We start from the raw sequence: 18,407 nt of genomic DNA, 5'->3' as shown, positions 1-18,407 counted from the left end.
TACAAAGTACCTCTAGTAATGTTGAAAATGCTCCCAAGAAGTACACAAATCCACAATGTTACAAAAAACGTGTGGAATTCCTTGATGTGTACCATAGATTAAGGTCTGTAGCTGCAGTTGCCCACCATTTCTGAATAAATGAATCCAGCATACAGACCGTGATAAACAAAAGAAAATAAAATTCAGAAAGCCATCACTAAAGCCACACAAGCAGATGTGAAAACATTGCATTTTTTTGTGAAACACCTTTTTATCTTATATTGAAAACGCAGTTTTTATGTGAGTGGAGGATTGCTGGAAAAAAAAAAAAAAAAAAAAAAGGCGTGCCTGCAGACTCTAATGTGATTCAAGAGAAAGCGAAGTCATTATATGACAACTTGAAGCAAGAGAAAGGTAAAGGATCTAAAGGTGAGATTTTAATGCTAGCAAAGGATGGCTTAATAATTTCAAAAAGAAGTTTGGCTTAAAAAATGTCAGGGTAACAGGAGAAGCATTTTCTGCCAACCAAGAGGCAGCAGACGAGTTCCCAGACACCAGTAAGAAAATAATTGAGGAGAAAGGATATCTGCCTGAACAAGTTTTTAATGCAGATGAAGATGCCCTCAAAAAAACCAAAAAAACAAAAACAAAAAAAAGCCACAAAGGAAATTTATTAGTAAGGAAGTGAAGTGAGCACTAGGATTTAAAGCAGGGAAGAGTAGGCTAACTCAACTCTTTTGTGCAAGGGAAGTTGGGTTTAAGATCAGGTCTGTCCTTATAAAGCTTCTAACCCCTGAGCCTTGATGGGCAAAGATAAATGCCAGCTGCCAGTCTTTTGGCTATACAACAAGGCCTGGACAAGAACCCCTTTTCTGGATTGATTCCATCAATGCTTTGTTCCTGAAGTCAGGAAGTACCTTGCCAGTAAGAAACTGCTTCTAAAGTTCTTTTCACATTGGACAATGACCCTGATCACACAGAACTGCATGAGCTCTACACTTTGAAGGCATCAAAGTGGTCTACTTGCCCTCAAACACAATGTCTCTAATTCAGCCTCCAAATCAGGGGGTCATAGGATCTTTAAGGCTCATTATACACAGTACTCTATGGAAAGGATTGTCAGTGCTATGGAAGAGAACTCCAACAGAGAGAATATCATGAAAATCTGGAAGGATTACACCATTGAAGATGCCACTGTTGCTATAGAAAAAGCCATGAAAACCATCAGCCCAAAAGAATAAATTCCTGCTGGAGAAAACTGTGTCCCAATGTTGTATGTGGCTTTCCATGATTAATGAGAGAGCCAGTCAAGGAAATTGTGAAATAATTTGTGGATTTGGCAAAAAAAAAAAAAAAAAAAAAAAAAAAAGGGAAGAAGTGAAGGGTTTCAAGATATGGATCTTGGAGAAATTTAAGAGTGAATAGACACCACACCAGAGGAATTAACAAAAGATAACTTGAAGTATTCATGATTTCATGGAGATGAGTCCTTCCAAACAAGTACCAGATCATGAAGAAGATGTAGAAGAAGCTGCGCCAGAAAACAAGTTGACATTAGACAACCTGGAAGAAGGGTTCGCATTACACAAGAGGGCTTTTGACTTCTTTTACAACATGAGCCCTTCTATGATATGGGCACTGAAGCTAAGGTAAACTGTAGAAGGACTGGTGTTATGTAGAAACATTTTTAGAGAAATGAAAAAGCAAAAAAGTCAGACAGAAATTATGATACATTTTGTAAAGTTACACTGAGTGTGCCTGCCTCTGCCTCCTCTTCCCCCTCCTCCACCACCCCTGCCTATCCCTCCCCAAGGCAACAGAACCAAACCCTCCTCTTTTTCCACTTCTTCAGTCTACTCAGCATGAAGATGATGAGGATGAAGACCTTCATGATGATCCACTTCCACTTAATAAACAGTGAATGTATTTTCTCTTCCTTATGGTTTTCTTAATAACATATTGTTTTCTCTAGTTTATTTTATTATAAAAATACAGTATATTATACATATAGCATACAAAGTATTTGTTAATTGACTGTTTATTTTATCAGTACGGCTTCAGTCATCAGTAGGCCATTAATAGTTAAGTTTTGGGGGAATCAAAAGTTATGGGCAAATCTTCAAGTTCATGGGGTGTCAGTGCTTCTAACGCTTTCACTGTTCAAGGGTCAACTGTGCAACAAAGCCACATTGTGACACTGCTACAATGGAGGCTTTTCAAGGTATAATAAGAACACAGAGGAAACATAGTGTAAATCTATCTTAGCAAATTAGGTAGACTTCACTCTGAAGATACTCGAGTCAATGTCTAAAAAAACAAGTTTAAATTTTTTGTATGAAATGTATACACAAAAACATTTCTAGTAATTATCTTTGGTTGGGATACTCATTTTCATATATATATATATATAAAATCTCATTTTAAAACCAATATGCTCAAATCGGAAGAAATGTGTCTGTGATCTGCCACGTGACTTCTCTTAAGCCTATGGTTGACTGACAAATTAATGCTGTATTTCCCGCTATCTGATTTGTCTATTTCAATGAACAACTGGAAAAAAACTCTAGGGATACTTTCTTCTATAAACCACATCTCAACCATCAGCACATTCTGCTGCCTCTTCTTTTAAAATACATCCCGATCATGGAGGTGCAGGGTTCTTCTACCCACACTGAATTGAACAGAGCATTAGGAACTACAATTTAGTTCCATCAGCCTCAGAATACATGGAAATTTATCTTAGATTCTTCTATACTATGAATGCTAGGAGTAGTTCTTAAATTTTTTTGGTATGAATTTTCCTAAGTATTTTAGAGGGTAATTGAGTGCAGCTAATTCAGTGGCCACTAGCCAATTTTCTTGGTGGTGGTGGTGGTAGCTGAGCTGACAATTGCAGAATTAGTGTGATTTGTTTTTTCTATTTTAGTAAGTGAGGACGGCATCCTAGGGGAAGAGAACAGCACACTGTGCAATTTACTACCATGTGTTTTGTGTGTAGGAAAAGAGAAATCAGAATTTAGAATTGGTTGGTGGCTTAAGCGCTAGTGTGAAAGAATGTTCCAGGTGTTTCTACCTCAGTTGACAGATTAAATGGTCCAGGCTTGGTAGCAAAGAAATTGTGATTTGAAAAATGACTGTTGGACTTGGGTAAAGTGACAGAATTAAGATTACCAAAAACGTCATCTGAGTTTCCAAGATTGGTGGTGTTGAAGGAATGAGGAAGCCCAAAAGAATGTGACTATAAAGTGGTGAGTAAGTTTGAGCTTCCAGAGACAAAGTTGTGGGTGATAAAATTGTTGAGGGCTACAGAGGTGGGTGGCTGAAGCTGAAAAGAAATGAGGTCATGGATAAATTCAAAGAGCTATGAGATTAGGCTGATGAAATTAAAGGACCATCTTTACAGATGTCGAAACTGACAAGAATGATTGCAGATTTGAAATGGAGAGGAAGAAATTAACCCACGTTATAAGTTTCTTATCAAATATGTTGGATGAACCAGGCATGGTGGCCTGCTCCTGTAGTCTCAGCCACTTGTGAGGTGGAGGCAGAAGGATCACTTGAACCCAGAAGTTTAAGGCCAGCCTAGGCAATATAGTGAGACCTCATCTCAAAAGAAATAATAGTAATAAAAAAGAGCTGAATGGTTCAAAAGTTGGTAGATGATAGTAAGAAAAAGTAGCAAAGACATGTTGAAAATCCCTGCTAATACCAGAGAGTAAAGTTTTAATTAAAACACCCAGCTTCATTGTCATCCTTGGCTAGCAAAATTTCTGTTTTGTGAGGGAAAATGGAAGCTAGAGTGACCAAGGGCTATGGGAATGTGTGAGGGAAAGGAGTATAGGAAAGCATGTGAATGAGGAAGTGGGAGAAGAAGGACTAGAGCACTGGATGAGATCTGAATCCTAATGGTTACTGAATTTTACAGGGATAAGAAACATGAGAAAATTTATCCAGAGGTTTCCAACCTTGCTGAGAGAGATGTGTCAGTGAGGCCACTTGCTCCTGTCTTGTACTTTCCTGTATCTTCAACTCTTCTCTTCTTGGAGACCAAATGGCTTTTGCTAAATAAAATCTCTACATTTGATGGCAGACCAAATACTGAAAAGATACACGTTATCTGGCCTCTAAAGCTTCTGAATTTGTTAGGAAATTTGTTATGTCACATGCCAAGACCCTGTGAGCATTTGGGCTTATCGTTCCTATTCTAGATAAAATCTGTCCCTGGATTATGTCAGAACATCAAAGAGTTGATGACCTGGGCTATACTGTTTCAGTCCCTAAACAGACTTATGTGAGCAGACCTAATAAACTTCCTTCAGTTATTGATGAAATGGTGGGAGGAAGACCAATCTGGCTAGAGTCTGGATAATAGAATGGACTGAATTATTTAGGAGCAAGAAAGGAAGTGAGAAGAATATGAGAGACTGCTGATTTGGACTAGGTTGGTCATGGTAGAGATGGAGAAAAGTGGATGAATTCGGTAAGCTTTGGGGATGGATGGCTTACTGATGAATTAAATGGAAATTTGAATGCACTTCTAGAAATCCTACCAATTAGAAATTCATTGGGTTTGCAAGCTGCTTTTATAAAAATGCAAATACATCTAAGAGGCTTATAACTGGGGTGAGGGTATAATTTAGTCTGAATTAGTTCCATCAGCTTACTTTCTGCTATTACCTAGTTGAAGTCAGTCATACTAAAGAGATGAGAATTTTACTTGGGGATGGAATGTTTTACATAAGGAATATAATCATGTTTGGTACAGAGGTGAGATTCTTTGGAATGACAGAAGCATTAAGGAGCCCACAGAATCCACAGAGAGAGGGTATCAGGATTTGAGAACACAGAGAACAAGGAAACTTTAACCTTCTCTGAAAGTTTGCTAGAATATTAGACCTGAGATATTAAGAGCAATCATCAGTGCCACCTAAAATAAATAACTATTATTGGTCAATGTTTAAAAATTATTTTAATTGTATTATTTTGAAGACATATTTTATATTTGGTAGTAAATACTACCTATAATTTTTAAAGCTCCACTGTTTTTGATACAACAAAAGGTGTTATATTTTACCTATTATTTTCCTTTTTCTTTATGTACTCACGTGCTACTTATTTTAATGAGGACACAAATCCTAAAATGTTCAAAATGCTATCTTTGAATACAAATCCCCAGTATATTTCAAGCTTCACATGAAGATCAGCACTCAGAGCTAAGATCAAGCTACTGGAAAGAATGAGTTATGGCCAAAATTGGGCACACTTTTAACCAGGATTTTTTGGATGGCGATGCTGTACTAAAAAGAACAAAAACAACAGCTCACAACCCAAGCAAAACAGTTCTCTTATGTTTTGTTTTATATTTGTCTTCCAAATATGGTGAAAAATTCCCTTTTATCAAAATGAGCAAACTTAATAAAAAGTAACAAAAAACATTAGCAACAAATTTGGGCCAACTAAAAACTATGAAACTTTTTTTTCAAAAGGCAAAGCATTAAATGGCAAGATAAAAAAAAAAAAATCTTTGTGCTAGCCAGTAAAAATTTCATGGGTGTGTGCCCTTCAATGTGAGTCACAAGTCTAATGTCAGGTACACTCTGGCTATGGAATGGAACAGACTGTGTTAGCCTTACGTGCTATCTCCAATCACTCCTCCTCCTGCCTCACTTGCGTGGGTTCCAGCCACATTTACCAGCATGATCATCTCTCCTTTCTTAGCATTCCTGTCTGTACCTACTACTGGAGATAAAGTCTGTGGCAAGTCTATATGGGGAAAAAGCACAGCAGAATTATGAGATTTCAGCATTATTGATCATTGCCAAACTTTGTATTTTTAGAGATAAGAAAAGTGCAGTACAAGTAAGTTTTAAATCTTGCTCAGAATTATACAATGACTAAGACTCAGAGCTAGGACTTGTTAGGTATTCCTCTCTGAAATTGTTGGAGACACTGCTATATCTATCTTTCATATTTCTGCACATTTTGCAAACAGAGGCACTGACCACATTTGTTCTGAACTAGCTTTTCAAAGATATTTATATAGTGGAAAGCCTTGAAAAATAGAGATGGTGCCTCACTCCAGAGCAAAGGAACATTTATTTTTTTGTCCAGTATAATAAATATAATGTCTCCCTCTGGGGCAAAGGGTAGGCATACTCACTGCACATTATAAAGATTCAAACTTCCTAAGCTCTGGGTTCCTCTCTTGAAATGCAAACCACTAAGTATAGTTGATTGGTTCTAGGACCGCACCCTACCCTTCCACCCCCCCCGTCATGGATACTAAAATCCATGGGTGCTCAAGTCCCTGATATAAAATGATGTCATACTTGCATATAATCTACGCAATCCTCCTGTATATTTTAAGTCATCTTTCGATTACTTATAATACCTAACACAATGCCTGCACATCGCTTCATTCCCGTGGATTCAATGTAATACTCAGCATGCAGCAAATTCAAGTTTTGCTTTTTGGAACTTCATGAGATTATTTTTCCTAATACTTCTATCCATGGTTGATTGAATCCAGAGATGTGGAACCCACAGATACAGAGGGCCTACATGCTTCAGTGAACTGGTACATGTGCTGATAGTTGGCTTACCTTTATTGCTGTAAATAAAAAAGTCATTGGTCTCTGACCTAGGCATCTCATGTCCTCTACCAATACCCATGAAACTGCAGCAGGTTGACCTGTGAGCTTGTGAGAGGGGTTAAGATCTCAAACCCTTCACAGTTTTTGACCGAAAGATAAAATCTTAGTGATAATTTATCATATAAAGGGAGAAAACATTAAGTATTCCAGGGCCTTTTGCCTCTAGATTTTTGCCTGCTTGACTTTTCAAATCTAGGGTAATCCAGTTACCATTATTTGGACATTATGTGTAAGGAATAATAAATAATATGCTTTATTCTTCAAATTAAGTTATACATACACACATATACAAGCTATCTGACTTTTAAAATTAAACCTATGAAATGGGTCTTCTTAACTCCACTTTGTGGATTAAAACAACAAAAAACAAAAAACCCCTGAAGTCACACAGCGAGTAAGTGGCAGAGCTAAAAATCTTTGGTTTCAAAATTTGTGTTTTGTCAACCTCCAAATGATACACAGCTTAAAATTATACAAGACATTTTGGCTTTAAATATAATGTCTACATTATATAATATTATGTTTAGTTTTACCATCATACTTTTATAATCATACCATATATTTAGGTACTGACATGTTGCTACCTAATCTGTATTCAATATTAAATACTCAGCATTCACGACAAATAAAATTTTAATTTTGTGAATACTGAATTTATTATATATGATATATTTATACCAACAGTCCACAACAAAAGCTACTATTTATAAAACTTAGATCAGAAAATCATGCTGCAGACATTTCTTTAAAGCTACACATCTAAGAAAATTATCTTCATCTAGAGAAAGATAACATGATGGTAGAAATAATTCCACTTAAAAAACTGCATTCTGTGAAACTATCTTGTTAGTCACTGAGATAAATACAAAATTAATGCACTAGACAGAGTGTAGAAAGAACTACAAATGCCTAGAACTTATAGATGTTTTTGAGAATAAAAAATGTTTGAAGCAAAAGAAGACAGAAAATACTTCTTAGTTTTATGGACGTAAAACGTAAAATGTAAATTTATATAGAATTGTTTGGTGGAACTTTTTGAAAAACTGGTAATCTATTTCTGACCATAAACAGCTTTTCATTTCCATGATATTATTGTGTTAAGTACAAAGCCAAAGAAACTTAATGTTCTGAATCAACCATTCTGAAATGTAAATAGCAACAAAGAAAAACACACTTTTAAATCTGTAGGTTCTGGTCAAAATGTAAAAATAACTTCTCCAGATTGCCTTTTCTAAAGAATTGCTGGATATTTTAATAGTGCATTAATGAGAATAATTATTTTATTTGCTTCTCCCCAAAACATTACTTTTTTTATATGATTAAAAAGCTCTCCAGGTAGAACTTACAAAAACAAAAAAACACTCAGCTTATGTAGTCCGTTATAATTGTCATATAAAACAATAACTACAGAACCAAATTTACATAGCTCTTTAGTTTAGACATGTATCTTAAATTGAAAGTTGAATTGAGATTTATTATTTTATTTTAATTCTCAGTAAGTATCAGTCGATGACTGTAATCTTCACAGTGGAACATGCCAGTGTGGTTTATGTTTGGAGTGGGAGCAGAAACCCCAATGGGAAAGCTGATGGATTAAGATCGATTATTTGTTTCCTGATGCAACTAGGAGATAAATTAACACAAAACAAAAAAAGCTATGCAGATCTAAGTTTTAATTATGTAGTAAAGAACTTTCTGGGAGCATAAACTATTAAACATTAAATGTATTTAAAACAAGAAATTTGAGGAATCCTTTCACCGATGACTTTTAAAGTAGGCTATCATTTTTTCTATGAGGGCCTATTTCATCTATAAGGGCTCATATACCTTCTGACGCTTTTTCCACTCTGGGAACCTGTGAGGAAATTGAAGATGGTAATTTTTGTCCCAACTTCCTAACGTAGTTAAAATGCAGAATTTATTCATTCAGTGTCCTGTATTTAACACACAGACAAATTGAGAGGATTCCAGAAAGGAGAAAATTTTTGGGGGATCAGAATAATTTAATCATAAAGAAATATATACTTTGATAAAAACCCCAAGTGTTACATAACTAAGAACTACTGTAATTATTACTTTAAAAATGAAGCAGCAATTATTTTAAAAGCAAACAGAAAGGAGAATAAGAAATATATTCATCTGGCAAATCAGAAGGCAAAACTAAACAAATACCAACGTTATGGTTGTTATTCCTCACTTCAGGTCTTTTCATTGGCAAAGTGTTGTGAACTGTGGCAGACCTGTGATTGTGGAATTGATAGACAAAGGAGCAAAAGATGCTAACCTGAGACCGTGTTAGCTGCTGTCTGCTAAGAAAGGCTGCATGTCTCACATATTTACGCCCAAGGAAGCAAACGAAAGATTACCTGGGAATCTTCTAACTATTTGACATAATCCTTCCTTTCTGCAAAGTGGCTGCTGTATTTCTGGTAATATGTTTGCCTAAAAGGAATGAAAAAGATTCTAGTGAGTGAGGCATTCATCAATGCTAAAACAAAACCAAGCAAACACAAAAATCCCAGAAAGTATAGATGGGATGCATTGTCTAAACCACCCACACCCCACCTTCAAATCTCTGCAAGTCAACATGCAAATCCAGAATAATGAAGTAGCTTATTTGATAGCATAAAACTAAAACTTGCCCCTGGGAAGCTTCAAAAGTGGTCCTTGGGACCACTTTTTGAAAACCCTTTCATATTTTGAAGCCATGATGTTTGCTAAATATAAAAGGAAATACTTGAGGCAAATATGGTAACACAAATAACTTGATATTTAGTGGTAATTCAGTGTTAAACTTGTTCCAAACTTTTATAAACATTCTTCACTTTATAATAAAGGGCATTATTATTTCTAAATATAAAACTCAGTCACCCACAAAACTTCACTTCAACCAAAACTTTTTTTTAGACAGCTTTGTAAATATTATCATAAATTCAAACATATGGAATTTGAAAAGATTTTAAGAGAAAAGACACAGACAACTTTAATACTTCCCTTCTCTTGTGAATTTACAGATTTATTAACTAACATCATCCACTTAATCCCTAAACTAATACCCAATATGAGAAAACTTTGTTAAAACCAACAGAAAGAGACCTGTAGTAGGCTGAAAATTGGATTTATTTTTGAGACATTATTGATTACTTTCAAATTAACACACTCTAACCTAATAAAGTATTGTAGTTTCTCCACTATGTCCTGCTGGCATGACTTGATAGAAAGAACCCAGCTGCAGTTGGAGAAGAGGCAACTGGAAACAGGGGTGGTAGCTCGCTTCGGGCACTTAGGAGAATCATAATTTGCTCTCTTTTTTTTTCAGTTTCTTCATTTGCAAAATAAAGCATTTAGAGCCTATAGTCTCTAAGTTCCACTTCTCTCTAAGATTTTTACCAAATCAATAAGACACAGTTCTAAAAACTGATTCATTTAAAGTGCTTGGGAACAGTGCATCGATGAAATCTTCCCCAATCCTTGCTACTTTATTAACCCTGTTCATGTGTTCAGCAAATTTTCCTTTAATAGCTGTAAAAAAGATAAACTTCAGCCCGATCCTGTATGAATGAAGCCAAGCTTCAGCAGAACCCATTGTTGTGATTCTGCACCAGTGGCATTCCTAAACACTACATTGTAAAAGTCCACAAGGACACCAAAGTGTGTATTAGTTCTTTTTCATGCTGCTGCTGAAGACATACCCCAGACTGGGTAATTTATAAAGAATAAGAGGTTTAATGGACTCACAGTTCCACGTGGCTGGGGAGGCCTCATAATTACGGCAGAAAGTGAAAGGCATACCTTACATGGTGGCAGGTAAGAGAGAATGAGAACCAAGTGAAAGGGGAAATCCCTTATAAAACCATCAGATCTCGCGAGACTTATTCACTACCACGAGAATAGGATAAGGGAAACCGCCCCCATGATTCAATTATCTCCCACTGGGTCCCTCCCACAACACGTGGGAATTATGGGAGCTATAATTGAAGATGAGATTTGGGTAGGGACACAGCCAAACCATATCAAAGTGGATGTCATTTACATTCATTTGCACTAAGAATTGAGAAAAGGCTGTAAGTACAGTACACTTTCGATCTTAAGATTGTCTCGATTTCTCAAATCCAAAAGTGAGAAATCTCAGGAACTAAATGTAGAAAAAGAAGGGCTTTCATAGAACGCTGAATTCTTCAATTCAGAATTTAACAAGGGCTGGAGGGAACAAACAGCACTGCAGAAGTGTAGAGAACCCATAAGAGACTAATAAAAAGGACTAATACACACTTTGGTGTCCTTGTGAACTTTTACAGTGTAGTGTTGTAATAGAGATGATTTTTTTTGTTTGTTTTTTAAATTCAATAGTATCTTTCTAAATTAGTCTGTGAAAAGCTTCAAAAATCAATGAAATTGAGCCATTTTCCCTAAACAGGGCAAAATCACACAGTTGTTGGTGAATTAATAGAATCCTTAACAATATGATTCAGAAAGAGAATCAGCATTGGGTAAGTGGCATTAAAGGTTATGGACTGACTCAGATCCATTGCTAACCTTCTCTTAACCAACAAAGCAGTTCAAAAAAATAGAGCCAAGCTAAGGGAAACAATTGTTCTATCCTTCTGCCTTCTCTTTTCCTATCCCCCACACAATGACTTCTCCCTGTGTTCCTTCCTCCAAAGCACATCTTTAGAATTGATAGTGTGGCTGAATGCATAAACATAGCGACATCTGACACCAGAAACATCACCTCTATTCTACTCTGGAACTGAGCACCAAACTAGCAGTTAAACTGAGTAAAATAACAGCACAAAGAAGTAAAAACATTCAAGGGTCATGTGTCATACAGTTGTGGTAACTCAACTATATTACACAGATGATAACTTTTTAATTGTTAAACCTAGTAATACTCTTCTATATCCTAATGCTTTGTATTTTTACTTTTATATGTATCATAAAATGTATAAGATTTGCATCATTATTAAGTGGAATATCATCAAAGAAGTTTTAATTTGTATTAACTGACTTTTATATGATGAGCTTCTCCAGCCTAACATGGCAATTATTATTTTTTAATGGACTTTATTTCTTAGAGCTGTTTTGGGTTCACAGCAAAGTTAAGCAGAAGACACAAAGATTTCCCATATACTCCCTGCCCCGCATGCACAGCCTCCTCCATTATTAACATCCCCCTTCAGAGTGGGCCGTGTGTTACACATGATGAACCTACACTGGTACATCATTATCATCTGAATTATCATTTTTAATATACACAGATCTTGTATTAGGTTTGAATGCCTTATATACGATATGCATCTATGTGTATGTGTGTATATTTATAAACGGACTTATTTTACTTTATTTAGCACACATCCTTTCATATCTTTAAAAGAATTACAATGCACAGATGAAATGATAATATTTAAGCCCTAGGATATTTCTATGAGATCAAGTTTTTGAGAAAGGGAATATGCATTATAAAAGATTTGTATCCCAACATACCTTTCACAGTCCTAATCTGTGATAATATGCATCTAAATTGTTTCTATTACATATTGTTGAAGCAAAAGTAAAAAATTCTTTTGAGACAGTCTATTAATAAGAGCAAAAATATAATATTAATTATAACAATTTATGGAGTGCTTATAAATTAAAAAACGAAAACTACAATAATATTATTAATTTATTAGGGAGAGTGGACACCTGAATTTGAACTAGTTATAAAATGTAAGAAAACACTGGAGGGGGAAGGAATTGACTCTTTTATTGTTCCTGAACATTAAGAGTGACACACACATCATGTTGCATTTTAGAGAAATGCTCTTTTTCCTCATATCTGTAGAAATGTTCATGCCTTTACTTGAAAAGAAATTAGGACTTCTCCCAAAGCTGTTCATTATCATCCACAGTGAAAAGAATTAATGACAAGAAATTAGGAGAACCAGCTAATCAAAGGAAAAATGTGTTTTCTCCCCATGTCTCAAATGCAATTATCATTCCATCAAATTCACCTGAAAATCCCCTGGGCTGCTTTAAAATAAGAGCCATTTGGTAGTTCTCAGTACTCCAAGTACTAAGAACAGCATCCTAGCTTTAGGGACTGCTAATCCTACAACAATTTAGAGCTAGAAATCAATCTCTCTGCTTTTGAAACACTAGCACCTGTCTACTTGAGGCGAGATACAGCCCCAGTTACTAAACTTAGTGTTACCCCAAATAATGGACCTCACTTCACTTTTATCATCATACAGACTAATAGTTTTAAATTCATGTTACTATTCTGCTGACTGGGGAGACTCCCAGCAGTTTATTTTCAATAATAGATCTTATGACTATTTTCATTAAGCTCTAAAATTACAAAGCTCTAATGTGATTAGTAATCTTAATTTGAGCCAGTGTCCTCTGTTTGTTCATTATAAGGTTATCGACAATTCTACAACATCTCCAACAAATATGAACCAACTTCTGTTTTGAATATCTGTGTTGTTTACATAATAAAGTCATGGTTCATAAAGCTTCAAATTATTCCTGCTATAGAGTGACAGTTATCTGCATGTATCATTTAGAATTTGTGTTTCCTTAAGAGTACTCATTAGGTTAGGCTCTAAGTGCTTTGCCTAAATATTTACATCAAAAGGTGCTATTGATATGATTAAGAAAACATAAAATTGAAATGAGACTGCCTGAGTTTGCATCTTGGTTGTTTTATTAGCTAGGAGGTCTTAGACAAGTTTTATAACCTCTCTGTGCCTCAGTATCCTTATTTGTAAAGAATGGACATAAATAAACATGTAAGCACTTAGGATGGTGCCTGGCAAATAGTAAGGAGATGTAAGTGTGAGCTATTATTATTTGCCATTTATACGTTTAAAATGTCTTCAGGATCTAGCCACAGCTCACCACCCCATTGCTACTCTGCTAACCCACATCACTCTCGTCTCACACCTACATTATTACAATAATTAGTCTCCCTGTTTTGGTCTTTGCTTGCTGGATAGCTTATTTCAACAAAACAATCAAGGCAATCCTGTAAAAATGTCAATGGACTCATGTCATCTGTCATCTGTGTGCTCAGAATCATCCAATTACCCTCCAATTACCAAGAGTAAAAGCCCGCAGTCCTTACAATGGTTCCAGTGGCCCCATTGCTGAGCTTCCCCAGCTCCAGGTACCTCTCTGCCCTCACCTCCTACTACATTCACTCTACTTCAGTCACTTGGAACTCCTTACATTCCTCAAACAGCCAAGACTTTCTCTCTTTACTGTAGGCCTATTGTTCCTCTCCTCTGAGTCGTGGTGGTTTTACCCCAGACACTGGCATGGGGAGCGCCCTGTCTTCCAGGCCTTACTCAAATGTCACTTTCATGGTGATCTTAAACTCAATCCCCCAATATTTTGCCTCCTTGCTTTATTTTTCTCATTAGTACTTTTTACCATCTATCATATTATTACTTAGCAATTATTTTCCCCGTCTATCCATAAATGTCTAAGCTTCCCAAGAATATATATATTTGTCTGTATTGTTAATTGCTATCTTCCCAGCACCTAAAATAGAGCTAAATAAATACATTTAATAAATAATTGTAGAAACAGTGAAGGGATAGATGAATAAATAAATGTATGAATAAATGAATGAATGAATGAGTCAATAAAACCAAGAGTAAACTTACTGAGACATTCTGCAAGTCAAGTTTCTCAGGCCTTTTGTGGCCTTCATCTTGATAAATGGTATTTGTCTAAATTTAGTGTAAAGCCATTATCCTAAGTGAATTAAGGCAGAAACAGAAAATCAAATACCACATGTTCTCACTTATAAGTAGGAGCTAAACCCTGGGTACTCATGGACATAAAGATCACAGTGAGAGAAATTGGGGACTTGCAGAGGAGAAGTGGGGGGCAAGGGTTGAAAAGCTAATTATTGGGTACTACGCTCAGTACGTGGGTGACAGGATCAATCGTACCCCAAACCTCAGCATCACACAATATACCCATGTGACAAAACTACATGTGTACTCCTGAATCTAAAATAAAAGTTGAAATTATTTTTAAAAATAGACACTGTCTGTGGTGGTTCACTCCTGTAATACCAGCACTTTGGGAGGCTGAGGTGTGGGGATCACGAGGTCAGGAGTTCAAGAACAGCCTGACTAACATGGTGAAACTTCGTCTCTACTAAAAATACAAAAAAATTAGCCGGTTGTGGTGGCGTGCACCTATAATTCCAGCTTCTCAGGAGACTGAGGGAGGAGAATCGCTTAAACCCCGGAGGTGGAGGTTGCAGTGAGCTGAGACTGCATCATTGCATTCCAGCCTAGGCGACAGAGCGAGACTCCATTGCAAAAACAAACAAACAAACAAACAAAATGGAGAGCATGTGTTGTATATTTCAAGTAGCAAGAAGAGAAACTTGAAATGTTTTCATCACATAGAAATAATAAATACTCAAGGTTTTGAGTAGCCTACATACTCTGACTTGATTATTGCACATATTATGCATGAAACAAAATATCACATGTACCTCATAAATATGTACAAATATGATGTATGAATTTTTTAAAAGTGAAGCTGGTATAAAGAAATTAGAGAGCAAATCAAGAGGTTTAACCCATGATGAATAGAAGTTCCAGAAAGTAAAAAGAGGAGAGGGAATGGATAAATGATTAAAGAAATAATGTAAGAACATATCCCAGAGGAGACTTGAAAACTTCTAATGGTAAATGTTACTGACACTTTCATCATCACTATTTTAGCTAAAGTTTTATAAGAATTAGGAGAACACAGTAAAGAGTAAAAAGGGGATGTGGAGAGAGAATGGAAAAGATACTGAGTGTGGGATAAAGGTTTTAGGATTGTCTGCTAAAGCAGTGATTCACAACTTGCATACTTACATGAATAGAAAATAATGGTATTGCCTCATCCAACTGCCAGATCAATTCAACTATGAATGTTTGTTGTTTTTTCTTTTTTTATAAGAATTAGCAGGGTAAACTTATTTTAAGTAGGGGATTGCCCTTACTTAAAACAGTATTTTTCCTGATGGTAGAATTAACATATATATATGATAGAATATTTAGTTACATGTAAAGAGGAAAACAATAATCACTCATAATTTTTCCAACCAGAAAGAAATACCATTCCTAACATTTTAGTTACTCAGTATTTTTCTACATATATTTAGAAACACAACATTTTAGTTACTCAGTATTTTTCTACATATATTTAGAAACACAATTTGGATTTGGAACATATAAACTGTTTTCTGATTTGCTTATTTTACTCATATTAGGAGCATTTCCATTTGATTAATCATGTATCATGTGCATTTGATTAATCATGTTTCATGTGCATTATTTATTTTTCGAAAATACTTACTTTGGTTCCAATTTTCTACTATAATAAGTAACACTATTAGCATAATCATTGTTCAATCCTCTGACCAGAAAGAATAATATGTAAATTCCGAGAAATAGAATTATTAGATAAAACACATTTAAAATTTTGATTTTTTTTGTTTCTATTTTTTGTTTCTTCTTTTTTGAAATATCCAGGAAACAAGTGTACTTCTATTTATTTCTGAGAGAAATTGTATTTTCTAAAACAGTTTCCAAAACATCTCTATAAAACAATTGTCTTTAAATAAATGTGCTTTATAGGCTTTGCTGCTCAAGTCATTCATTAAAACAAAGTGTTGACTATGGACCTTGTGATCAACAAATAATAGAGTGAATTTTTACTAGCAACAACAGAGAAAACTGAACTATATGAATGTATAATTATATTTTTATATGTATAATTATATACATAATTATTTATTATATATATATTTTACACATATAATTATATTTTATGTCACACCTGTAATTTGTGTTAGTGTTTGTGTAATATACCCACATTTAGTATAACTATTGTGATAGCTATGTAAATATTGCTTCACAATCAGATAAAAGCATGAAATAAATGATATGCTTACAGAAAGATTAAAAAAATAATTTACTATAAAGGTAACCCTGAAGGCAGGAAATTTTTCATGTGTGACTTTCTCTATTTTTTAAATAAAAGGAACTGCAACTTGCCATATTTATAGAAACTTTGGACAGCTTCTTAAAGTTAAAATATTTTTTTAATTTTTAAATTTAAAATTGTTTTTAAAGTTTCTTAAAGTTAAACATATATTTACCATATGAATCACCTTTAAGAGAGAAAAAGTTATATTCATACAGAAACCTGTATGCAAATGTTTATGGCAAGTGTTATTCATTATGGCCATAAACTGGAATAAATCCAGATGTCTTTTAACTTGTGAATGAATAAACAGACTGTGGTACGACCATAAAATGGAATCTTATTCAGCGATAAGAAGGAATAAACTAATTGACACAACAGGGATGAATCTGAAATGAGTTTGCTAAGGTGAAATAAGCCAGACCCCAAATGCTTCAAATTATATGACTCTACTCATATGACCTTCTATTTAAAACAAACAAACAAACAAAAAACAAAAACAAAAAAAAAATAGGGACAGAAAATAAGTTGGTGGTGACTGTTAAGGGTAGGGATCACAGGAGGGGATGACTTCAAAGGTGCAGAACAAGTGAATTTTGGAGATAATGGGACCATTCTGCCATGACTGAGGGGTAAGGATGCATACATAGCTCTATGCATTTGTCAAAACCCATGGAGCTATAAACCACAAATAATGAATTTTACTACATGCAAATTTAAAAAAAAAAAAAAACTCAACCCTGATTTGCAGTGGGGGTGGAGGTTGGGGACTCGAATAATATATAAATTGCAGTAAATGACCCTAACTGTATTACTGAGTGACATAGCCACAGCGAAGGGAGCAAGGAAAAAAGATATGCCCTACCTCCAGAAAATAATATTTTGACTGAATATTATTAGGCAAAAAGACCACACAAAAAACATTCACTTTTATTAGTAAATTTGTTTCTCACAGGGGTATAGGTTAATAATTCTGAAACTAATGTATGTGTATGCTAGGGTTAAACAAATAAGGAAATATGATGTAAATGAGATCCAATTTTCTCACTATCTGAGAAAGAAGTTACAAATGAGGACAGCATAAGGCTATAATAAACCTTGTGGTGTTGGATAGCAAACAGGGGTATGGTAAGAGTCAGCTTTTTAATATGTACATATAGAGACAGACACAGAAATAAATACAAGTGTATGTTTGCATGGATTAATATACATACAGACATGTCCAAGCTCTCTCTGCTGAGAGAGCCCAAACTCAATGACACCCCAGTAGCAATGGGCACACCTAGTACCCAGATCTTTGTTTTTAAATATCATTCTGCAATAACAGGAATGGGGTTTCTGGATAAATGGTTAATTCCAGCCTGGCACAGGAAAAATGCAAGATGAATTTGGAGTGTCTCAAGGTGCTAAACAATAAGGAAGTGTCCAAGAAAAGAACACATGACATGTCAAAAGAGCCAGGAGCCAACATGAATAAGCTCTCAATGACCAAAGCTGGAACAATTTGAGCAACAACAAAAAATTAATAACAATAGTACTGATTTGTAACCCATAGAATACAACAAATATCCATTAATCCATACTGACATAAATAAATTATTGAATAAATAAATGCAGGAGAAAGACTAGCTCTTCCTTACAGAGGAATTTCAATTAATAATTATGAAAGTAATAAGAGAAATAGAAAATCGCCATTAGAACACCAGAATAAAAATTGTTGTGAGCAAGATCCAGCTCTGGATCCTAAAATTCGTAGGCAAAATTTGAAGAAAAACAGGATCTTTGTACAGT

General features: G+C 35.0%; 1 protein-coding gene across 9 annotated transcripts in view; it reads right to left on the bottom strand.

Moving 5' to 3' along the window:
• The window catches only part of CPED1 (cadherin like and PC-esterase domain containing 1), a 310,851-nt gene that overhangs the window by 228,078 nt on the left and 64,366 nt on the right, over window positions 1-18,407 (bottom strand). For all 9 annotated transcript variants that reach the window (XM_038004438.2, XM_038004435.2, XM_038004436.2 and 6 more), the window contains one exon: window positions 8,999-9,074. In XM_038004438.2, coding sequence (XP_037860366.2) covers window positions 8,999-9,074 — 76 coding nt within the window. The remainder of the gene's footprint in view (window positions 1-8,998; window positions 9,075-18,407) is intronic.

This window comes from Chlorocebus sabaeus, chromosome 21 (genome assembly GCF_047675955.1).
Source record: "Chlorocebus sabaeus isolate Y175 chromosome 21, mChlSab1.0.hap1, whole genome shotgun sequence".
Lineage (NCBI taxonomy): Eukaryota > Metazoa > Chordata > Mammalia > Primates > Cercopithecidae > Chlorocebus > Chlorocebus sabaeus.
The sequence above is the reverse complement of the archived record's forward strand: the minus strand, read 5'-3'. Positions and strand labels throughout refer to the sequence as shown.